Genomic DNA, 23,987 nt, shown 5'->3' on the forward strand with positions numbered 1-23,987 from the left:
GGCTCCAGCTCCAGAGTCCAGACTGCGACCCACATGCAAGGCCGCCTTGTGCCTCTGGTTTCCTCATCTGAGAAATGGGCACAGCAGTCCCTCCTTGCCTTCACAGTGTGTCTGGGGCTGCAGGGAGAGCTGGGAGGTGGCTGCGCTTCGTCAGTGCTAACGTGGGTCTGCAGGTGCGTGCGTCCCTAGCTGCCAGGCTGGACAGGTGAGCCTGTGGTGGCAGCCTCAGGCTAGGGCTGCGGCTCGTATTGCTGCTCAGTGGCCGTGTAGAAGTCCTCGAGCACGGACTGCAGGAACTCAAAGGTGGGCCGCTCCTCCGGCCGGCTCCGCCAGCACGCAGCCACCACGCTGCGGTACAGCTCTGGCGGGCACGTGTCCGGGCACGGCATGCGGTAGCCACGCTCCAGGCTGTGGATGACCTCAGGGTTGCTCATTCCTGTGGACAGGGGGCAGAGAGCGTGGGGAGGGGCTGTGGCCTGAGGGTGGCAGCTGTGGCCAGGAGTGATTTTGATACAAGGATGGCACCCTGCCCCCAGAGTGGCATGCCTGTGTTTCTGTCCCCACTGTCAGGACCCCATAGGCACCGAGGATGGGATATCTGCTGTCGGGGCTGTCCCAGGAAACAGGAGCTGGCAGAGCTGCAGGACAGCACCTACCTGGGTACGGCACCCGCCCATAAGTGACGATTTCCATCAGGAGGATTCCAAACGACCACACGTCAGCTTTGATGGTGAACACCCCAAAGTGGATGGCTTCTGGGGCGGTCCACTTGATGGGGAATTTGGCCCCTGCAGGACAGACCAGGAGCAGCTCTGGGAGCCGTGACCGGTGGACCTGCCCTCCACCCCTGCGCCTCCTGTCCCTCCCTCCTGCCCCCTGCTGGGCCTTGCAGGGCTTGGCCACTGGACACGGCAGAACTGTGTCTGCAGAGTCACTTAGACACACGAGGACATGTGGGCAGGGGAGTGTGGACACTAGGGGTCTGCAGCACACAAGAACTGTAAGGGCATGAATACCACTCCCTGCCACCCTCTGTGGGTCTTTAAAAAGAGAGCAAGTGGCCTTGCTGGCAACCAACACAGTTTCCCTAATGGAGGGAAGAGCCTTTTCCCAGCCTACATGGGCCTGTCAAATAACAGGAACATAGCTTGGATAGCCATTTTGACTTGTCTGTGCCTCAACTAGTCCTTTCCTGCAGTACAGAAATGATGACTGTGGTTTCTGGGGTCACTGGGAGGAGGGAGGCAAGTCCTGCTGCCCGTGAAGCCCCACAGTGGCTGCAGCCCGGGCAGCACTGCCAGAAGCCCCTCAGCCAGCGTCCCATCGTCTCCCCGCCTTGCTCCTGTCCCCACCAAGCCCGAGGCTCCCGAGGAACAAGCTACGTGATCCTTCTCCTGGGTCGACCTGTTGACATGCTCAGCGAATATTGCCTGCCCGGTAACCGTGTTTGGACTTTCACCTCCGTTACAGACAGATAAAGCAGTGATCCGTCCAAAGCTCTGCAGGTGTGAGGTTACTGCCCGCATGTCACAGCCACATTTCCACTGTGTTCTGTGACAGTCTACTTCTGTGGGGCTCAGAGGACTACTGGGAAAGCATTCACGGCTCACATGGTTTGGAGACACCAGCTCACGTGAGCTGCTGCTTTGCCGCAGGACTCCTCAGAGCCTCTGTGGTGTGGATTCGCACTGGGAACTCCAAGACAGGGAGAGGATGGACTGTGCAGTGTGTTGAAACCTACCTCACCCCAGAGCCGTTCCTCGGGGGCATGCCCCGAGGCTCTACTTTCCTGCGGAAGACACTTGGGGAAGTGAGGGGACGGTGTCTGCTGGGGGTGAGGCCAGAGCTGCAGCAGCACAGAGCCCTCAGGCCTCTTCACAGAGGGCTTGCTGTGTAGCGTCAAGGAGAAGTTCAACGGGCTTTGGGGAGAAGGGGGAGGTAGGGACCAAGGGCTCCCTTGGGGGTGTGGGCTCTGCTCACCCTCCTGGGCGGTGTATTCACTGTCGACGATCCGGGCTAAGCCGAAGTCAGCGATTTTGCAACACAAGGTCTCAGACACCAGGATGTTGGCCGCCCTCAGGTCGCGGTGGATGGAATTCATGCGCTCAATGTACGCCATCCCTTCGGCAATCTGAGGGATGAGGCCACACGTGAAGGGCAGTGTGGGGGCCTCCATGCGAGGAGGGAGCCCACCCAGCCTCCCCGACACAGCCCCTGTGGGGAGAGGAAGGACCTGCCTGGCCCCTTCCCCAGCCCATCTGTAGAGCCGCCCTTGTCCTCTGCGAGGCTGTGAGGGGAGGACAGGCTGGGGGGTGGGGGGGGGTTGGTTTCCTCTTGGTGGGGCATGGGGGGGGGCTCTGCCACTGGGGGAGGGGTGGAGAGATGGTTCCCGTGGTTCCTTCCAGTCCCCTGGAAGCCCAGGAGGGCAGAGATGTTGTCATCTACCCATCACCCCGCTCCCCTCTCCCCCCAGCAGCTGTCCCTGAGGATCTGCAGGGAAGGAAGAGACCAGAACAAGGGCAGGAGAAAAGGAAGGCCTCTGGGGAGGGAGCGGGAGGGGCGAGAGAAGGAAGGAAGACAGAGCAAGGCGGCGGCGAAGTGGAGCCCTTGGCTCTGTCCCTCATCACCAGCATCGGGCCACAGGGAACTGTCTGAGCTGCTCTGGTGTCTTTGAGCTGAGGAAACTAACTAAGGCTTTATGCACCCAATTGATAGACAAAGGAAACTGAGGCAGAGAGCAGAGAGCCAAGTTACCTCCTCAGACTTGCTACTGCAAGAAGCCAGCCCTGGAACCAATCGCCCTTCTCCCTACGTTCCCATTTGCATTGGTTTATTCATAAATCCATCCACTCATCTATCCATCCATCCATTCTCTCACTAAATCATTCCATCAACACACACTTATCAGTATTGGACAGTGGGGACTACAAAGCTGAATACTAAATGCCTCATATCTGGGCAGCATCTAACAGTACGCATCCTGTTACCTGATACTTGCTAGTTAAACACTGCAGCACTAGAAATACAAAAATAAAGCAGAGTAGGGCCCAGATCTGCTTTTAAGGAGGAGAAATTACTGTGAACAATGTTGTGAGGATCCGAGAGCCGCTTCCTGCCCATAGACGACATTTGACCTGGGTGATAAATGCTGACTAGGATTCTGCCCAGTTAGAGGAGTCAAAGGAACTCCGGGCAGGGGAGACAGGTGTGACTGCATGTGTGTGCATGTGCGTGTGCGTGTGCATGCGTGTGTGTGCGTGTGTGTGTGCATGCATCTGTGGTGCCGCATCGTTATGATCAGAATGTGGCTCAGAAGCTGTTCACTGGGAGGTCCTGAGTTTCTGGTTTCCTAACCCTCAAGTTATTGACCACATCTAGGTGTTAAATTTAGGTGACTTTTCACAGTCCTAGCCCCTGGGTGACCCAAGATTTCCAGAAGAGTTGTGGTGGAGACTGAATAAGGGACAGAGGAGGGTAAGAAGAAAAAGGAAGGAAGAAGAGGAGGAAGGGCGGGCCGGTGGGCTCAGGTGGTTAGAACGCAGTCTTATGACACCAGGGTCCAGTGTTCGGATCCCTGTACCTCCAAAGAAAGAAAAAATTGGAGCAGACAAGCTTATCGCTGCCCTGTGGTTTGACACCGGTTACCAGCAATAATTTTCCAAAACCGTCTCACCAGCCTGCTCAAGCTGGTCTCTGTTCACTTCAGTGGAAAAAAGTCATGGTGACATCAGTTCCTGCATTGATACTGATAGCAGATAACACCGGGCAAGGAGGGGGCTCCTGTCTGCAGCCGGATGTGTGTGTGCTTCTGTGTCCCACAGTCTGCCCGCAGACCAGAGCTTTTCTGCTGACAGCTCCAGTTTTGACAAACACACACACACAGGGCCACCAGATGTGTTTTCCTGCCAGTTTTACCCTCAGCTAAAATCCCCGAGGAGGAAGGCCCCTCTTCCCCTCCTCTCCATTCTACTCTTCACCTCACAGAGTCTAGAAAGTTCTCTCTGTGAACCCAGGGGCACTGAGGACCAATCTGGGGCAGCTGAGAGGCCTGGTACTCACAAATCCCTGGGAGTGGAAGTGGGGGTTCCCTGGGGCTCAGGATACAACTCCCTAGCACTCGTGTGTGGCTCATCCTGCCCAGGGCTGAGTGAGGACTTAGGGTTTCTGGAATGGGATCAGTGTTTCCAGAGTCACCTCCCACAGAAGGCATGTGTGGGCACCAGCTCAGGAAGAAATGAAGCCGTGACGAGACGCCTGCCCGTGACGTTAGATGGACCCCTGCTGACTCCCTGGGGTCCCCGCCCCCTTCGCAGTGGAGCTGGCCTTGTTCCTCTCGGCGGCCCAGAGCTCAGACCGCACTCCCAGGCTCCCCTGTAGCTGGGTATGGCATCGAGACACAGTGGCCAGGGGTGTAACAGCAAGTGTCGTGAGTAGCTTTGAGGACGTGTCCCTGAAAGGAGGAGGGTGGGCTTTCGTCCCCCTGACTTCTTCCCACTGGCTGAGAAGAGGACACGACGGTAAAGCTGAGCAGCCACTTTGGACAATGAGCTGATGTCTGAGCCACCCGGCACGGGCAAAAAGCTGGCAGGGCAGAGCTGCCCACCTGCCCAACTGCCCACCTGGGTGTTTGCACGTAAAGCCATTTTTGCTTCAGCCCTCTCAACGGTCACACAGCCGATCTGGTTAAGCCACAGCGCACAGGGACAGGGGCTCGGGCAGCTGCAGGGTGTCGATGCCCCCAGGCTCCCTCTGCACTTGTGTACCAACCTGGGCCGACATGTCAATCAGTCTTGGGAGCGACAATCTACTGCCTTCGTCTGTCTTCAGGAAATCCAGCAAGCATCCTAAGAAAAGAGAATTGTAACTGTACGTCTGCAAAGCCACCCAAACCTGGTTGTGCCAGCCTTTCCCAGGTGTGGGCTGCTCTCACCTGGGAGCAGGGAGGGGCGGGGGCTCCTGACATCTCTTGGTGCACCAGGAAGGACCTACCTATGAGGCTGAGTGTCTAATGCTTTATAGAAATTCCAGTCTCAGGCCTCACAGCACCCTGGGAGGCAGCTGACATGTCCCTAGCTGCCCAGAAGAAGTTAGGTCTCAGCCAAGCTCAGGGACCTGTCTGAGGTCACACAGCAGGTGGGGGTGGGGCGGGAGTAGAGCCCCATCTGACTCTATGGTTAGTGTTCTTTCCCAACGTGACGTTTCCATGTGTCTGCCTTGCTCCTTGTTTACAGACTCTGCCTCGAGGACCAAGCATTAGCAAGAAAACAGAATGGAGAGACCCATTCCTCAGGGTTGGAGGCAGGGGACAAATGCAAGTCCCCATGAGGTCAAAGAGCTGGGATGGACACTGGCCCGAGGTGCCGCTTAGAGCACAGGGGAGCTATTGTGCCCCAGCTCAGTCTCCCACACTGGCCCCTCTGTGACAATCTTTAAGGAACTGTGTTAGCATGGAGACATACAGGTCCTACAGGAAGCAGGTGTGGTCAGAGTTATAGGAGGGGGGAGGAGGAGGTCACATGTTGAGGCTCGACCCCAGGCCCACTGCCTCCTGAGAATGTGACCACACTGGGGACCTCAGAGGCTGTCCAGCTCAACATCTCTAGTCATCCGTGTTATAAAGTGTTCACATGCTCTCCAGAAATGTTGGCTGAACTGCTCCTGAGCTGAGAACACATCCCTTAAGAACCATTTGTCCTTCTTGTTTCTTGCCCTCTGTCTATCCGGCCCCCGCACACTTGTGACACCCTAGATATGCAGGATGTGGCTGATCGGCCCCCTGCAGAGAATGCCTGGCCAAGCAAACCCATGCCAGCGGTCAGCCCCACTCCTGTCAGCCCCATGAGCCTGGACCCTGCCTGGCCCTCCCACCCTGGTCTGGGGACACAGCCCTGCAGAGGCACCACCTCTGGCCATGTACTCGGTGACTATGTAGATGGGTTCCTTGGTGACCACGGCGTAGAGACGGACGAGCCGCTCGTGCTGGAGGGTTTTCATCAGGTTGGCCTCACCCAGGAAGGCTTCTGGAGACATGGTTCCCTCCTTTAAGGTCTTGATGGCCACCTTCACGTTGTTTTTGTAATAACCTGAGCCCAGGGGAGGAGGGAGAAAGAAGCAGCCATTCAGAAGATGGAGAGAGAGCTTGAGGGGATCCCTTCACCAAGTCGACGTCAGTGTCCAGGTGCCGTCCCTCTGTTCCAGGCGGGGGCCTGAGGCCAGCTCTGGAACATGCAGCTCCCGAGGGCGGCAGGTGAGGGTTGTCTTCTGGAAGGAAGGCAGCCTGACTCGGCCCCCGGCTGTACTGCAGCCTCATGCAGGGGGTGGACATCCCTGTGGAAATACCATCGCAGCCCGGGGTGAACTGGGAAGGAGGCAGGGGTGGTCGGGACCTGTTCCCTCCTGCCAGTGTCTGTGCCCTCCTTTGCCATTCCTTAAACTTCCTGTGCCTCCACTCTCTCCACACTGCTTTAGGTCCCCGTCCACACTGAAGGGAAAAGACAACAATTCAGGCCCATCCTTCTCAGGGCAGGGACCTGGTTCACCTCCTGCCTGGGGACCTTGGGCACCAGCCCTGGGTGTGGGAGGACTGGGGCAGGCATCAGCATCCAGCTCTGAAGTCATTCCCCAGAGACACAGACTGTTCCAGGGATAAAATAAGGCACTGCCTCTTTATCCTGATTTTGCCAGGGTGAGCAGGGGCAGTCATCTGCTGCTATTGGAAACTGGAATTAAGGGACTTGGCCAAAGTCACAGCGGCAAGGGGCGGCCCTGGTCTAGAGCCAGACTCGAGTCCTGGTTCATGGCTCACCAAGTTTAGTACACGGCTCTACCTGGAGCCAAAGCTGAGAGGTGAGCAAGACGTCCACACTCACACAGTCAGCAGCGAAGCCAGCCCCAGGCCCGGGAGAGCAGGGGTGGCGGGCGGGGGGGACTGGCTGAGGGGCTGGGAGCGCTGGATGGCATTCCTGCTCCACCACCGTGATGAGCTGTAACCACTCTCCCAACACTGTCTGTGCCTCTGTGGGCTTGTCTGTAAAATGGGTCTCACGGCCTCTGTCCTTTCTCCCTGCAAGTCTTCCTGGAGAGCTGGAGGCACATGCACGCGCCGGGCCCCTGCCCTCCGCAGCCGCTCTGTGCTTTGGGGTGCAGGGCCAGAGAGGGGCTTTCGCCCGCCACATACTCACCCATCCAGACTTCGCCAAACTGCCCAGACCCGAGTTTCCTGACCAGCTTGAGAGACTGCCGGGGGATTTCCCACTCGTCCTGGGCCCACGGGTGCTGGGGAGCCAGACTCACGCAGGGCAGGGTCAGCCTCTGGCATAAACCATCCCCTTTCTCTGCATCGAGGGAGAAAGATGGGGACGGGGGGTACTCAAGCAGCCAGACTCTTACTTGGGCTATAGCATCCCCAGCTGTGTCCCCACCAACCCCAGCACGCATGCACACGCACATGCACACACACACACACACATGCACACGCACATATTCAGCTCTTCCCGTGTGTTTTGCATAAAGCAGGCTGTACTGTCACTGACCAGCTCTCTCCAAGACTGAAAATTCTGTTACTTTCCAGGTGGCCACACTGAGCCAGCAGAGGCGATTAGGGCCACCATCTCTGAATCATGAGGCTGATAGTTGCCAACCCCTTAGGTCCAGCTTTGGAAGCCCCTACCCCCTCTGGTAGCACCAATGATTCACACAATTTGGGATCTTAGCGAGATAACAGGGCTCCTCTCGCACAAGTCCCCACCCCACGTCATGCCCCTCTTACTGGAATAGTGCTGGACCAGGGCCTGGAGGGAGCGGAAGGTGGTCCGGGGGGAGATGTAATAGCCCCCTTCATCCAGGGAGCGGATCTTATAGTGCTTGACCACCTCGCCCTGGGGGGTGGTGTCCTTCACAGACAGGGAAAAGGCTCCTGCAGGGTGAATGGAGCCTCGCGTAAGAAGTGAGGCATAGAGTGGAAAATCAGGATTGCACTGGGGGCTTCATCTCAGCGCTTTGAAAAACAGCTCCCTGAACTCTGCTCTCCACTCTTGCCCTCCCATCATCTTCCTAATCTCAGCACCCCCCTCCTGGAGGCTTCCCTATCGCTCCTCGGATTCCTCTCAAAGCCCCCCAAGCCCAGCTGGGAGCCACAGGGCTCGGGAGTGGGTGGGACGGTCTGTGGGAAACCTCATGTTCCCGCGTGGGCACTTGGGCACTCAGGGACCCTTTGCCATGGGATATTGAGACGTGTGGGCTGCTGGGTGGACTTGGAGCCATATGCACCTTTGTGGCTGACTCCGCTACCACTAGCACGTAGCGGTCACAGCCTCATGCACCGTGTCCATGCTGACCACAGATATATGATTTCCCAGGTTCTGTTCAGACCCATCTGCTGCTTGTCCCACTCGCGTCTGAGTGCGAGGGGTCTTCAGAGAGGGGTGGGAAAAATTTAGGAGGTAAGAATTTCCGGATGAGAAACTTTTTCCACAAACTAATGTTTTTATAAAATGCTTATGTCCAGCTATCTGCGTACTGTGCCCCCCCAACTTATTTGGGAGATGAGGACACTGAGGCCCCAAAGCAGACATCGCTCCCCTGGTCACTCTGCAGGTCAGCAACAAGCCCGGGGGCTCCCGCCCTCCCCCAGGACGCGTCTACCAGGGGCAGTGCCATGCTTTCCCGCCAGGGGTCAGGCTTGGACATCCTTTCTCGGTAGACGCTGCGTGTTTCCAGCATCTTTCCCCTCCTGTCTCAAGCCCCTCTCCCCTCCTCTCTCCCGTCTCCCTTAACTGATGTGCCTCTCTCATCGCCTACTTGCAAAAGGATGCACGAGGCCATGCACCTAGCCAGCACCCCACCCCACCCCCAACCCCAGCTCCAACCGGAGGCTGCAAACTATCTCCCCCACCCACCCACTTGGTGCAGCTGTGCCCCTGGTCTCTAAGGAACCAGAGTCATTCACCCTCCCCCACCATGCTCTCCTCTGTGCCTCCATGGGCTCCTCTGAGGTCCTGTCCCTGATACCTTTAGACAATTTGCCATTCTTCTTAAAGAGGACTTCCAAATCCTATCAGTTGCAGGTCCGCAAAATCTGGATCTTCCTGCCCCACCTGTCTCTGGGGTGGGCTTGGGCTGCACTGGGCAGTCCTGCACTGGGGCTGGGCTCCCAGAGACAACACAGGAAAGATCCCCTGCCTCAGACCTGGGACCGTGGCTGGTCCTCACACAGACACCAGCAAACTGAGTGACTAAGGGATGTCCTGAGGCTGGAACCTGCTCCCCCTGCTCCTGAGGGAGTGCGTCTGTGCATGTGTGTGTGTGTTCATGTATGTGCGTACATGTGTCAGGGAGTGATGATGGTTGGACAGTCCTGCAGCCCTGGCTCTATCTGGCCAGTTCTCAGCTTGGGCTGCTTCAGGGGTGGGCAAGGACAGGGAGAGACACCGGCCTCTTGAGAGCTCCTTCTTCCTCCACAGCAGGTGGTGGGGGGTCCTCTGCCTCCAAGAGGGACCTTAGCAATGGTCAGAATGTCACCTCCAGAGTGACATGACATGAAGTTGGAGATTTGCTTCAAAAGAACAGGGCTGGAGTGGGGGATACAGACTAAGAAGTAGCTCAGTGGTAACTGTTGAAGTGGGTGTTGGGCATGGGGAGGTCCGTTATTCTGTCCACTTCTGCGTGTGTTTGAAATGGTCTACAACAGCACCAAGAAAACACCTGCGCACTCTCTAGTGAACCCCAAAGTGTTTCTTGGATAGAGGCGCTCTGCCATGAATAAGGAATAGTGGCAATATCATAATATATATAATATATAATGTACATAAAAGTATATATGTATGTGTGTATATGTGCTGATGCCATATATGTAAATACGAAATTTAGTGTATCCGTTCGTGCATTTCAGGAAATTCTGCACAGAACACCCCAGCTTCCCAGTTCACACCTACACCCCACCCTGGCCCTAGCCCATGACAACGTAGCAGCCTCCCGATGGGCAAAGGCTTTCTTCTCTTCTGGGAAGTTCCCTTGGTCATCCCTCTTGACACATTTCAGAGCTTGTGAAGATCCTGAGCCTCTCATATGACTTGGCCCTGAGGCTCTGAGCTCTGACATTTACTGTTGCCTCAGGCAAGTCATTTCCTCTCTTGGGGCTCGGTTTCCTCATCAGTCCAATGGGGGTATTGGCTTGGTGTCTCTTAGATGGAAAACTAGTGGCAAATGTGCACTGGAGAGCCTGTATAATAAGTTACTGAACAGCACATTTGTAACAGCCCCAAAGTGGAGACAACCCAATGTGTACCAGCATCAGCATGGCTGAGAATGGCTGACCAGTTATGGAATACACACACACTGGCTCCCTCTGGCCATGGAAGGGCACAGACTATTGCCACACGACTCAACAGCGTGAATGAATCACTATGGGCCAAATTGTGTCTCCCCAAAATTATATGTTGGAGTCCTAACCCTCCAGACTTCAGAATGGGACTGTATGTGGAGGATGGGATCTTAAAAGAGATTATTAAAGTAAGATGAGGCCATTAGGGTGGGCCCTAATCCATTGTGACTGGTGTCCTTACAAAGAGAGGAGATTAGGACACAGACACGCACAGAGGGATGACCATGTAGAGAGACACAAGGAGACGCTGTCTACAAGGCGAGGAGAGAAGCCTCAGGGGAAACCAGCTCTGCCACACCTTGGTCTTGGACTTGCAGCGCCAGGACTGTGAGAAAATGAACGTCCGCGGTAAAAGCTGCTGAAGCTGCCCATCTGTGGTGCTTTGCGACAGCGGCCCCAGCAGACTGACACAGAATCTCACAAGCAGTTGAGTGAAAAGAATAAGACACACAGAAAAAATAAAAATAGCATCATTCCATTTGTATAAACCTGAAAAACAGACAAAACACAGGTGTTGAAACTATAAAGAGAAGCAAGGAAGGATTCCATGCCCATCAAGACAGTGGCCACCTCTCGGGGGCGGGAGCCAAACCCGGAAGGGGCTCCAGTGGAGGAGGGAGGGGCCCCTGGACACCTGGAATGTTCTATCTCTCCTGGTTGTGGTTGCACAGGGGTTTACTTATATTACCCTATATGATTTATAACTATGTAATAATTTATAATTAATATACGGGAGCTTTGTGTTTTATATTTTACAAGAAGAAGATAAAGCAAGCTAAATGACAGAGAGAGAGAACACGCAGCGGCCTGAGGGTGACAGCAGCAGTTTTGCTCTGGCGTGCATGTGAATCCACAAGTCTCTGAGACTGGCCACGGTCTCTCCAGCTCTCCCCAGTCGCCCCGCCTACTTTTACAGTCAGCCCCGCCCACTTCCCAAACTTAGAGCCTGGCTGTGGCTGAGGTTATCTGTAAAGATTCTTTGAGCTCCCACATCCTTTGATTCCAAAATGTGACTGAAGGTTCTGTCACACCCCTCCTCGACGCCCCACCCAGTCCCGGTGTTCCTGCTGACCAGGCAGGGTGGCCATGCTGGCAGTGGGGGATTCCACGGCCTGTGCCACCTGTCCTGGGCAGAGTCCAGCCTGGGTGACTGTGGGTAGCCCCCAAGCCAGCTCTTGGGCAGGGCCTGACCTGGGAAGCAGAAGGTGCGCAGGAGCTCCGGATGGGCCAGGCCTTGGTGGGGGCTTCCCGTGGACCACCAGGGAGGGGAGGGCAGGCGAGGCCAGCAGGCTCACCTCTGTTGGTTTCGCTCTCCCTGATAAGAAAGGAGCCAGCCTTGTTGACGGGGGCCAGAAGCTGCCTCTCAGCCTCTTTTCGGCTAATCGATCTGAAGAACCACCTGGAAAATGGCAAAGGCAGGTGAACCTCAGAGAGTGGCCACACTCCTTGGAATATTCCTATCCAAGCCCCCTCCTAACCTATGCTTTTCCAACCCTCTCCTGAGTTATGCTCCTCCCTGCAAGAAATAAAATGTCCTGTTTCTGTTCCCAAGTAACACTGAGCTCTCCACATTTTGATAAAACAAATGCCCCCTCAGACCCTGTGACCCCTCCCCGTCCCACTCCCATCAGCCACTAGACTTACTGCTTTTCTGAAATAAAAGGAGAACTTTATTTGGGTGAACTTTGTTAATTTTGCTCTTGGAAAATGCACCCGATCGATCACCCTCCCCCAGGACGCTGGCTGCATGTCATGAGCAGATGCCTGCCTCCTGCAGTCCAGTCTGAATCAGACCAAAGGCCAAAGACTCTGAGAGCACGGAAGCTCCTTATCCCCACACTGCTCCAGGGAAGACGCAGGGCCAGCGTGCCTGGATGAGGCAGGGAGGGGTCAGGTCTCACTGTCGCACCGCCCTAGTCCCTGGACTGGGCCCTGCACGCTGCACACTTGATGCGGGTCACAGCGCAGGGCCGCAGCCGGCTGCGGCAGACCCGGGGGTGGAGTGTGGAGGGGGTGGTGAGGACGCGGGGAGCCCATTCTGAACAGGCCCAGTCCTGGGAGCCCCCTGGCTCTGAGCCCACTGGAGGCCTGGAGGAGTGGCTGCTGGCCACATGTGTCACCATGAGCTTGTGGGGCCACTGGACATTGGAGACGGTCGCACCCAGAGAAGCCAGGAAGGGGACCATTCTCATTTTAGATGGCCAGAGTAACTCCCTCAGTGTCACGCAGCAGTTAAATGTGGCCTTTCCCACGGTGCACCTCCCTGGCCCTCTCCGGCCCCCTCCCTGCTGGGCTCCCCAGGCTCACTGTCCGGCCCCTTTCTGGCTCTGCCCTACCCAGCAACCTATGGAGCCGAAGCCACGAATATGCCTCTGACTCGAGGGGTTCTTGCTTGTCCACCTACTTTTCCACTTCCAGGGTCTCCACTCGGGCCACAAAGTTGCTGGGCACGTAGCCTTCTCTTCCTGTGACGAGCGACTTGGCCAGCCACCAGTCTCCAGACCTAAGGTGGAGGGGCACATGGGGCAGCTCACAGCCTCCACAAGGTGACCTCGTCCCCAGAGGTGGACGGTCTACAGATGGGGAGGAGCCCATGCACGCTGCCCAGTGACGCGTGGCTGTCGGGGCTATAGCTAATGTCCCAGCACCTGACGGGCAGAAGGTGCTCCTGATCCAAGGAGGAGGGGGGATGCCGCCTCCTCTACGGGAGAATTTGTCCAGACAGCCTGACCCACCCGATGGGGCCCTCGCCCTCCAGTAAGCAGCCTCCCCCGATGAAGGGGTTGTGTGCAGAATGAGCCAGTGCGTTGGGACCGGCTGGGAAAACACGCCACGCGGGCTGCTGGGAAAGGAAAGCTGGCCCTGTGCGGGGCCAAATGTCGGGGCTTTCGTGAGCTTGGCTCAAGGCTACTGTAGAAGTTCGAGAACAGAGTCAGGCCCTCAGGGCTCCGCTGGACAAGCCCAAGGGTGGGGAGAGAGCAGACTTTGGAGGAAATAAGCTCCAGCGGAAGTCGCAGGCCTAATCTCGCGGGAGATGGGGGTGGAGACAGGTCTGGACGCAGCGGACTCAGATGCGGGCTCTCGCAGAGCAGCCGGCAGAGACCAGAGGAGGGAGAGGTCCACACGCCCGCGAGTCACGAGGGCTGCCTGGGAGGCGGCGTTAGACGTGGGTTTTGAAGGATGGAGGGATTTCCACAGGGCAGCAGGAGGTCGTAACAGAAACCACCTCACCAGGAAGATGGGAAAGGAAGACCAGGGGCCGGGGGCAGGGCACAGGAGGACAGGGCGTGGGGCGGACGACGGGCGGGGTCCTGCCCGGCCAGGGGCTGGCTTTCCCAAAACTCACTCCCTCAGGACTCGCAGCTTCTCCCCCTTCAGCATCTGCAGGTCGCGGTCATTCATGGCAGCGTAGTCGTACAGGGCCACCACAAAGTGCTCCTCTGGAATGAGGGAGGAAGAGATGGCCACCACTCGGGCCCACGAGAGTGACGGTGGGGAGAGTGAATGTGGGATGAGCCATGTCTGGCTGCTATGAGGGTCAGGAGCAGGCAGGGACGGGGTGGCCCTGTGATGTTCTCGCCCACGGTGCTGAAGAGAGTCATCAGGCAGACTGGCCTCCTGTCCTGTGTCCACACCAGGGATGGGCTGCCCCTTGGAGCCCACCCCCGTCCTCTCTTCCAGACCCCTCTAAAACCCTGCGGCCTGGGCAGGGCTCATGGGAGGGGATCGATTGCTGGGACACATGGCAGGTCAGCCGCCCAGAGGCATGGATGGCTGCAGACCCGAGGTTGGGAGCCAGCCTTGGCTGACCCTGACCCTGCATTATCCCTGATGGTGCCCCTGGGACATGTGAGCTGCCCTCTTTCTTTCTGTCTCTTTCAAAGGGGGAGAGATCCCCAAACGTGGCTGCTGGTGCCCAGAGCCCCCCATGGTACTTCTGGCTGGGGGTCCTTGGAAGGGGAGAGGGCCCGGGGGCTTGGCACACTGTCTCTCAAATGACCATTGCTGGTGACCAGGGCTCGCTGTAAAGGTCTCCTGGCGACCACTTAGCTTCCCCGGGAGTAGCTGACTCAGCTGTGTCACTGAGTAGGTGGCCTGGGGCTGGTCACCTCCCCGCAGGGCAGGAAAGAGGGAGTTGGAACAGATGACAGTGGTCCCCTGCCATTCTAAGACTGATGTTCTTACCCCAAAAGCTGTTTATTTCCCTCCCCTGAGCTTCCTTTCTGGAGCTGTGTATCCCCCTGCCAGGAGCGAAGAATTGCGGGAAAGAATGGTGTTCCCGGTGGGACATGGCCCCAGGGAGGGCATCCACCTCCTGAGTGTGGGGACCATGTCTTACTCCCCATTCCACCCCCGCAGTCCCAGGTGAAGCTGGCCGTGTGCTGTCCCCTCAGTGCACATTGTGCGAGCAGATCCACGGAGGGCCCCGACCCTGCAGTGTGATGTGAGGGGCTGGTGAGGATGCAAGGTGCTGGCTCTGAACAGGACCCCTGTCCTGAGGGTCCTGGGGTCTCAGCCCCTGGCCCAGTAAGGCCCAGCTCATCCGTTATGTCACCACCACAGTCCTGCACCCTAGACCAGAATCAGTGTCTGGGGGCACGGGCGGCTGGAGGATCAGCCAGAGGCTTTTGAAAGTGGTTGGGAAGGTGGGAAACCAGAGGCTGCCGTCCACACAGACAGACCCAGGGCCGGAGAGAAGGACACCAGCGATCGACCCAGCCTTCGAGGCTGGGTTCCATGACGCTGTTCGTATTTCCTGTAACTTTCCTTTCTCTTCTGTTTACAGTTTGTAAAATCTTTTTTTTTTTTTTTTAAATCCCACCCAGGCTCAGGCATACGAAAGGAACTTATGCTTGGTCCCTGAAGAGACCCCCGAGGAGCACGAGATGCAGGGGCACAGCCAGTCCCGCTCAGCTTCCCCAACTCTCTTGTCTTCTCCAACCCTGGAGAGCTCGTGCCCCATTTCCTCAGGAAGCTGCTCCTGACAGTCCCGCTGTCCTAACTCCACAAATGCAGGGCCGGGGGGAAAGGGCTGTGGAGCTTCAGCTTCCCAAACCACCCCTCTTACCTTGGTCCAGGTGTTCATCAGGAGGTGGAGGAGCACAGTGGTTAAAGACAACCTTGAGCAGAAACACACACACACACTCAGGGCCAGAGCAGCACCCTGCAGCTTGGCAGGGTCCCGAAGGAGCCTGCTGAGCATGTGAATGAGATGACCTGTGGGGTCTGCTCTGTTGGCAGAAAGGCAGCCACCTCTGGAGGCTGCACAGGTGAATTCTGTGCATGCTGCAGCAACTGCCCAGGGTTCCAGTGCTGCCCTCAGACAATGCCCCAGACCCTCTGCCATCTTTGCCTTGACCACTAGTGGGGACACCTCAACTTCAATAAGAGATAGCAGCCAATCGCCTGCGTCAAAATCCTAGCTGTACCATTAAAAGATGAAGTTGCAAAAGGGTATTTGTTGACAGGGAAAAATATTTTAAAAGTTTGTTTCCCTGAAACTCAACAAATACATTTATTGGTATCACCCTGTAGAGAAACTTTTGCATCAGGAAATGTGTACAAGAATGCTCCTAGCAATAAATAAATAAAAATATATATAAAAATCTTAAAATGTGGGAAGAGCTCTTATGACCAAGGACAGAAGAATAGACTGATTGTGGTGTACGCATGCAATGCAATCAATGAGCTATAGGTACGTGCATCAGTGTGGATAAATTTCACAAAGTGTTGAGCAGAGCCCAGGCCCCAGAAGAATACATGCTGTTTGATTCAGTTGATTTAAAGTTCATAATGTGAAAAATGCAACTGGACACTGTTTAGGGACACACACATGACGATGTGGAAAAACAAAGCTAAGGAATGGTGAGCAGGTTGCACATCGGGCTTCGGTGAGGGAAGTGGACAGGGCTGCGGGGAGAGTCACTTTCTATTTCTAAAGAGGGAGGCAGCTGCCAGCTGATCATTTTACTGTGTTCTTTCAACTTGACTTAAGTGTTGTAAATATTCTTTTTTTATTCCATATTTATTGAACACAGTTTTGAAGTAGCAAAATGGTATGTGTGCTGTGGTTGCATTAAAAATATGAACATGCGATATAAAGAACGCACAGAAAACGGGCCAGAGGCAGGAGCTCTGGAGAGCTCACTCCAGGTATCTCTGGGTAGTGGGATAAAGAGCAATTATAATTTCTTTTCCAAATTAATATATGTTAGATGACTTTTCTAAGTTAAAGAATTCCAGACTCTTCTCTTACTAGTGTGTAACTTTGGGGAAATCACTCCATCCATCTCAATCTGAGTTTGCTCCTTTGGTCATTCATTCATTTGACAAGCATCTTGTGCTGCTAGCGAGCCCTGCGCTGACTTGGAACACAAAGAGATAAGATACTGCTTCATCTGTGAAATGGGATTAGCAATCTCTACCACTATCAGGTCTCTGTCAGAATAAAGCCATGACCACTTGCATGTGCCTGTGGTGGCAGACAGCTCAGGACAGGGGGTCCAGGGGTGACTCCCAGCTGCCCCAAACCAAAAGGGACTCAGTGGCTGGGCAATGGGAGGCAGAAAAAGTTGTCTAAAAACACATCTTTGGAAATGCAGTCGTAGCCAGCAGTGGGTACTAATTGTTTTGCAAGCAACCAGCCGCACTGTGTGACAGGGAACTTGCCATCAGTGAACCTCGTCACTGACGTTGCACTTTGTCCTCTCTTGGAGAAGTCTGCATTTTAAATGCCCCATGGGGCTGCAGGAGAATGGGAGGGTCTGCTGGGAGGTGAGAACAGGTACACTCCAGTTTGGGGGTGCTTGTGCTGGGAGAGCAGGCTCTCTGGAATGCTGGCAGCCATGCCACGCAGGAGACAACGGTCTCCAGGAACTTCTAGGCAGGGATGGGGCAGCAGACACAGCTAAAAGCCCCGACCCTCCCCCCCCAGCTGACCTTTTTGACCTCTTTTTCCCTCCAAGGCTGCCCTTGAGAAATGAACATTGGCTATGAGCTGCTGGGGACCAATCTGCCCGGTCCTGTGTGTGTCACTGCATCTCATACTTGCATAGACATCACATATTGTGACGCCCCTGTCAGGAAGGCGCTTGTGCTGTACCCATTTCACAGATGTGGAAGCTGAGGCATAGGGGACCTAAGTAACCTGCTTCAAGGCACACAGCTAATAGATATAAACTCCTGCAATCTGGCTGCTAAACATGCTCCTCCACTGCTGCATGGATGAGTGCTAGGGGTGTGTGTGGGAGGGGCCTATTCGTCCTCTAGGGATGGCACTGGGCAGGCTGGGGACCGTGTGTGCTGCGCTCTCCCTCCCCCTCCCTCTCCAGCTCCCAGGGGAAGAAGGGCCGGTCACTCACCAGGGGCGGCAGTGGTGGAGGAGCTTTGCTCTGGGTGCTGACCTTCACAGGGCTCCGCCAGCCCTGGCCTTTCTCTTTGCTCTGCTTTCTGCTGCTCACCAGTCCCATCCTGTTGGAGAACACACAGCAGATCAGTAACGTGAGACAGCAGGTCCTCAGATTCTCTGTGCACGAGCCTCCCCGAACCCTTCTGGGTGAAGACCTCCTGGTCAGAGCATTGTTAGGAGGGACAGGACCAGCTAAGCTTGCTTCCATCTTTTAGGAGAAAGGACTGCATTTAGGACACAGAAGCCACGCAGCCTGAGGCAACAGCTAGAAACTGCTGGGGTGGATCCCAGTCCTCTGGAGACAGGAGTCAGGGCAGGGAGGCCACATGGAGTTTTAGAAAGAGCCTGACTGGCATGTCTAGTGGTCTGGGTTTAGCCTTCATTTAACTGCCAGTCACGTTTCCTCTCTGGGCCCGTGAGCTCCTTTGTCAATGGGGTGGGGGTGGGGCTTTGTTAGAACACAGCTAAGGTTCTTTCCAGCTCAGATTTTCAGGTGAGGTGCTACGCACTTAGCGCAGACAGACAATGCAGGCATCTAAGGCCAATGTAGCTTCCCAGTGACACCAGGAGTCTTCTCTAGAGGTGAAAAAAAAAATATGGTCAAGCTTTTTTCCTGGGTAAAGAATCTTAGGATGACAGACGTGGGAGAGATCCAAGAGACCATGCTATCCACACCCCCATATCATCACCAGCCTCATTCCGGGGCTACTGAGGAGGGAGGGTTGATAGTTAATGTGAAGAAGCTCGTTCACAGTTAAGCACCCAGCCAGTGCAGAGCTGGCCTGGGGTCCAGTCTGGCCCCAGACCACCCGCCCCACACTCACAGCTGGCCCACCTCCGAGATGGGTACATCACAGAGGAAGGACCTGCGTTATCAGTGGTCATTTCCTTTGGGTGTATACACCACATCTCGTCAGTTTAAGATGCACTTTTTTTCACATTTCAACATCTCTGAAACTGGGAGGTGCCTGACAATTGATGATTCATAGTGTAATTAGTAGCACATCTTTTCCCCCCTCTTTTTGGGATACATGAAATAAATGCTGGCCTTCCCATCAGTGGTACCTCACATGGCATGAAACATGGTGATTAACGCATTTCCTCCAGAGGTGAAGGCACATTCTCACATCATCTCTCCTCAAACTCACCTTGACAAAAGGGAAGACTATAATAATTTTGGATATAGAACAGAGAGCTATAGTAACTAATTATCTGCAATGATTTTTTTTGAGTATGCCTTGCATACAAAACACATAATACTTTACATTTTTTAAAAAAACAATACTTTTTCTATTTAAGTAGTTCCTCTATTTAAGTAGTTCAGATCAGCTTTGCCACCAAATGACTGATAGTGCCAAAGTCACAAGCAACACTTGTTTTCAGAGATTTTTGGGTTTCAGAAGATATTTGGGTTTCTTGAATAAAAGATAATGGATTTGTATTAGGGACGGCTACTAAATTTTATCAGGTGCCTATTTAGTATCTATCAATACGATATTTCTTCAACAATTTGTTGATATAATGAATTATGTTGGTAAAGTTTCTGCTACTGAAACATCCTTGCATTTTTGCAACAAAAGCTATTTTATTACAATATTAGTCTTTTTGGCACACGGATGGATCCTACTTGCTAATATTTTATTTAGAATGGGAATCTATATCCCCAGGTGAGATGGTCTACAAGGCATTAACATTGAGATGATGCTGGCTTCATACACATGTGGGGAGCTCTCTGTCTTTTTTACATGGTCCTAAGTAGTTCAACAACATTGAGATTATCTGTTCTTTAAAGGCTAGTTAGAACTCAGCTATTAAATCGTCTGTTCTGGGGCCCTTTGAACTACCAGAGCTTTAAATACATTTTCGATTTCTTTTATAGGAATTGGCCTATTCCCGTTCTTCCTCCTTATGTCGTTCTGATGATTTATGTGATTTGTAGAAGATCTTCCATTTCCTTTCAGCATTTTCCAATTTGTTGCCATAAAGCTTTATGTAGTGTTGTCCTGTAATTATTACAGTTTGTTCTTTTTCTTGATTATAACTTCTCTCTTGTCCCTAATATAAATTAAATGTATTTTCAATTATAATTATGATTTTTAATTGGATAAAATTATCTGAAGGTTTATATAACCAAGTTAGAGAAGACTGTAATTAAAACAGCATGAAATTGGCGTATGGATAGACATATGCTCAGTAGAGCAGAATAATAAGCCTGCAAACAGATTTCAGTAAATATGAGAACTGCATATATGAAAGAAGAGGCATTTTAATTCACTGAGGAATTGATGGTTTATTTTAACAAATGGTACTGGAAAATGGCTATCTACCTGGGGGGAAATAGAATTGAACCCCTACCTCACACCATATTAAAAAATAAACTCCAGGTGTACTGATGAAAAACATAGAAAACAGAAAAAAATCAATTGGAAGAAAATTTAGGAAACTATACATGTAACCCAGAGCTTGGAGATAACTATTAACAGAGATAGGATAGCCAGAAGCTAAGAGAACAAAAAGACATGTACAAATTCATAAACATTAAATGAATTACATAGTTAAAAAACAAAAACTATTCATGAAGTCTGTAGCTGAAAAATAGATTGGGGAAAAGATGTGCAAGGCATAAGGCAGACAAATGTCCATTTACAATGTCATGAACCTGCAGACAAGAGAAACGGTGTGCGGACAATGCGCTCAGTAGAAGAGTAAGTAAAGATAATAAATAGGAAGTTCGTGTAACACAAATCCAAATAGCCAAACGGGCACAGGAAAAACATTAAAACAATTTCTAATTGGAAAATACAAATTCAGGTAACAATAAGATACAATGATGATACCATCAATAAGATTGGTTAACAAAGGAAAGGTAACAACAGAACTGTCTCTCACGCATTTCAGGCAGAAGAGCATTAGCTGTAGTTATTGTTTCATTCGTTCTTCCAGCTCCATGTCTAGGAGGAGCCTCTGCTGGGCTGGGTATTTGTTTTACTCATTGCTGAATCCAAATCGCTGCAGCAGTGCCTGGCACAGAGTGCGTGCTTGATAAATATCCACCAAGCAAGTGAAATATGAAATATCACTGACCTTTTAGAAGGCAATCTTTTAAATTCTCATAAAATAAAAAAATACACATACCTTTTGATTTACAATCCCCCTCTGGAATCTCTCAGATTAATAAAACATTATTTATATAGAAATAAACAAGATATAGAAATGTTTCCTGCAGCAATAGTTGTAGCAGCAAAAGACAAAACAAAACCCCAACCCCCCAAAACAAAAAACAGCAGTGTAACTGCTCAAGCATTAATGAATTGTTGAATAAATCTATACTCTAAAATATCATAGAACTACTGAAAAGAATGTGCAGGATCTTCTCCAGTGTGGCTAAGAGGGATTTCTGCAATGTGCTATTATATGAGAAAAGCAAGATGCTGAGAGGTGCTTGAGTATTCCCGTGTTTGGAAACACCAAAGAATGAGAAAAGAAACCCTATGCAGGCGTGTGCTTGTGTCTGTGTATTAACTGGAGGGAGGTTTGGAAGGATGAACACTGAGTTGTTTACTTTGGTTATTGATGGGGGGAGATAAGACAGAAACAGGATGAAGGCCAAAAAAGGCAAATTTTAAAAATTGTGTGTAGGTGTTGATGCAAAGCAGTGCCCAAAACAGATATTTCCTAAAATGTTAATATTGTCTCTCTTGGGTGATAGGACTTCATGTGACTTTTACTTTCTTTCTTGTAATTTTATGTATTCCTCAAATTCTCTAATAGTAAATGTATATTTTTGGTGTCCGCAGAAAAATAAAAAGAGAGTGTGAACGACCTGCCCAGAGATGGGGCGTGCAGCCTGCAGCCAGGGCCAGTTCCAGCTCTTGACGAGGGCCACCAGGCCCAGCCTCACCCGACCCTCCAGCCTGCTGCTCGACCAGGGGCCTGGAGGTGGCAGCTCGGAGGATTTCCCTGGACTCTGCCTCTGCCTAGGTGACTAGACCAACTGTCTTCCTCTATCTGGTCAGACTTATTGCCACCAATCTTAAACTTCCTGTGCAAACACGTAAGTCCACTTACACAACATGATCAAACATTTGAAGAACCGGACGGAAAGTAAAATACTTAAAGTTAAGTGACCCACTACTCACACTTCCTTGGCCTTCGACTCCTTAGCAGCACCCGTACAGATGGTTTTCCACGGGTTTTATGAATTCCGAGGATCTCTGTGGACCCCTCTGCCCCCACAGCTCTGGCTGGGGCTAGAGCTGCACAGGAGGCTGTGTGACAAGTGGAGCTGTGGCCGGTGCTTGGGCTGCACCCGGGGAGTTTTGGGTTGGGCGGGGCCAGGAAGCACGAAGTCCGCGCAGAAGCAAAGGACAACGTGTGCCGGCTGGGGCTGCAGGTGGCCTCGCCGCGTGGAGCAGACACTGGCCTGCTTCACAGTGGGGAAGGACGGGACAAGGTGTACGTCTGTGTGTGTCTCTGAGAGACAGAGCAAGAGAGAGCACACGTGTGTGTGCAGCCATGGGTGTGTGCTTGTGTGTGTGTTTGCATATGTGTTAGTGCCTGCACACGTGTGTTTGTGTATAAGCGTGTGTGCTCACACGTGTGAGAGAGAAAGCATGTGTACCGTATGTGCATGTGTGTGTGTGCACATGTAGTGGGAGGTTAACCAAAGGAGGGAAGGTGGGGAAGCTGTTTGTTTATCAGACACGGATTAGACCCCTGTGCAGACTTTCGGGAGCAAGGGTCAGCGTTTGCCCCAGGAAGATGTGCAAGGCCTGATGCAGCCCCAGGCAGGGATGTGGTGCAGGCAGCAATGAGAATGGAGAGGCTAGAAGCCCGTCCTCACTCTTGCCGCATGTCCTGTCTGAGAAGCATTTGACGCACAGGCCTGTTTCGGTGGTCACGATGGTGTCAACAGACTCATCATGACTTTCCTCATTGTACAGCTGAGCAAGGAGAGGCGAGGTGGCTCGTTCAGTCACGCTGACGGTGACAGAGTCCAGAGTTGGAGGGTGCCATCTGCTGCCAGCGCCACCGCAGCCCGCTGCCGAGCTGGGGCATGTGTGGCTCTGTGGGCTCCAGCTTCCCAGGCTACAGGCCTCTCCTCTGTGCGGCTGCCACCACCTGAAGCCCTCTCGTCTGGAGGAGGAGCCTCAGGTGGCGCTGCTGGGGACAGAGCCTGGACAGCCTTCTCTGTCCCCCGTGGCCCTCTGGGATAGTGGGTGGTTCAAGGGACTGGGACTTGAAAGCAAGCCCCTTACTGGCCATGTGGAGGCAGGCAAGTCGCTCCATCTCTCTGAGTGTCAGTCCCCTTCCTGATGGAAGGGACGAAACCGCTCCCAGTTTCACACAGAAAACCTTCCTGAAAAAGCATCCTCAAAGGTAAAGCTGAAAAAAGTCAATCAGCTCTCCTGTTTGAAGGTCAGGGGGCAGTTCTGTTCCCACAGGATGAAACCAAGTTACAAATTCTAAATTACAGCTTGCCTACTGACAAATCGTCACAATCTACTTCCCACCTTTCACAGATGTCACTTAATGATGAACTTCCCCATGACTGTGGGCTTAATTCCAGTGACTATTGACTAGTCAAGTAAAATAAGCAAAATATGCAACAAAATATTAAAGCAACTGTGCAAACACTACCACCCAGACGGAAATAGGGGTCCACCTGTTGGCAGGTGGGCGGCAGCCCCCACAGTGGTGCATGTTCATTCGCCAGCAGCAGTGCTTGAGTCTAAACTGAACCTGTGGAAAATGTTTTGAGGTGCTGACACATAATGAGCAAATGCTTGGGTCAAGGACCTTTTACAGAGGTAAAGGACCAGCAGCTCATACATAATTCACATGGTTGTCAAGAGAATCCGTTGAGACGCGGGTGAGGAAGGACCAAAGAAAAACGAGGCACTTGAAAAATATTAAGTACTGCACAGCCTGCAGAACTCGGGGGACGCTTTCCCTCCCCAGGGCTTCGTGGTACCCAAAGGTGGTCCTGGGATCCACTGGGATTTCCTACCTTTCCTTTGAGGGGTGAGGGTCTGGGGTTGAGAGCTGCAGGGACTGGTGGTGGTGGACGGGGACAGAGGCCAATGTGGTGTATCAGCTGCCATGTGGACACTCTGAATGAATCTCTGCACCAGCACAGGTTGCTTCAGGACCCCAAGCTTGCTAGTTAGAGGCAGGGGGTGACTGGCTGAAAAAAAC

The 23,987-nt window shown here is 53.1% G+C and overlaps 1 protein-coding gene across 2 annotated transcripts; it reads right to left on the reverse strand.

Annotated features, from left to right (window-relative positions):
• Positions 1-230: 230 nt before the first annotated feature.
• Positions 231-17,850, reverse strand: BLK (BLK proto-oncogene, Src family tyrosine kinase). Of its 2 annotated transcripts, XM_063086261.1 has the most exons (12): positions 17,743-17,850; positions 15,450-15,501; positions 13,728-13,821; positions 12,786-12,884; positions 11,677-11,780; positions 7,769-7,915; positions 7,182-7,334; positions 5,904-6,083; positions 4,768-4,844; positions 1,981-2,131; positions 657-788; positions 231-436 (listed from the first exon to the last, which is right to left on the reverse strand). In XM_063086261.1, the coding sequence occupies exons 1-12, from the start codon at positions 17,848-17,850 to the stop codon at positions 231-233; spliced, it is 1,503 nt and encodes a 500-aa protein (XP_062942331.1). The 2 variants fall into 2 exon arrangements, with proteins under 2 accessions (XP_062942331.1, XP_062942332.1); XM_063086262.1 differs by lacking the exons at positions 7,182-7,334; positions 15,450-15,501; positions 17,743-17,850 and having other exon boundaries at positions 13,728-13,804.
• Between the last annotated feature and the right edge of the window lie 6,137 nt (positions 17,851-23,987).

Source organism: Cynocephalus volans, chromosome 2 (assembly GCF_027409185.1).
Source record: "Cynocephalus volans isolate mCynVol1 chromosome 2, mCynVol1.pri, whole genome shotgun sequence".
In the NCBI taxonomy this organism is placed as follows: domain Eukaryota; kingdom Metazoa; phylum Chordata; class Mammalia; order Dermoptera; family Cynocephalidae; genus Cynocephalus; species Cynocephalus volans.

What these genes read in the sequence shown, in the direction of transcription:
- BLK (XM_063086261.1), bottom strand. Translation starts at nt 17,850, where the DNA reads ATGGGACTGGTGAGCAGCAGAAAGCAGAGCAAAGAGAAAGGCCAGGGC. An exon ending in GGAGAGCGAAACCAACAGAG is followed by an intron (nt 7,916 to 11,676) that starts GTGAGCCTGCTG and finishes TTCACCCTGCAG; the next exon opens with GAGCCTTTTCCCTGTCTGTG. An exon ending in CACCGAGTACATGGCCAGAG is followed by an intron (nt 4,845 to 5,903) that starts GTGGTGCCTCTG and finishes CTCTTTTCTTAG; the next exon opens with GATGCTTGCTGGATTTCCTG.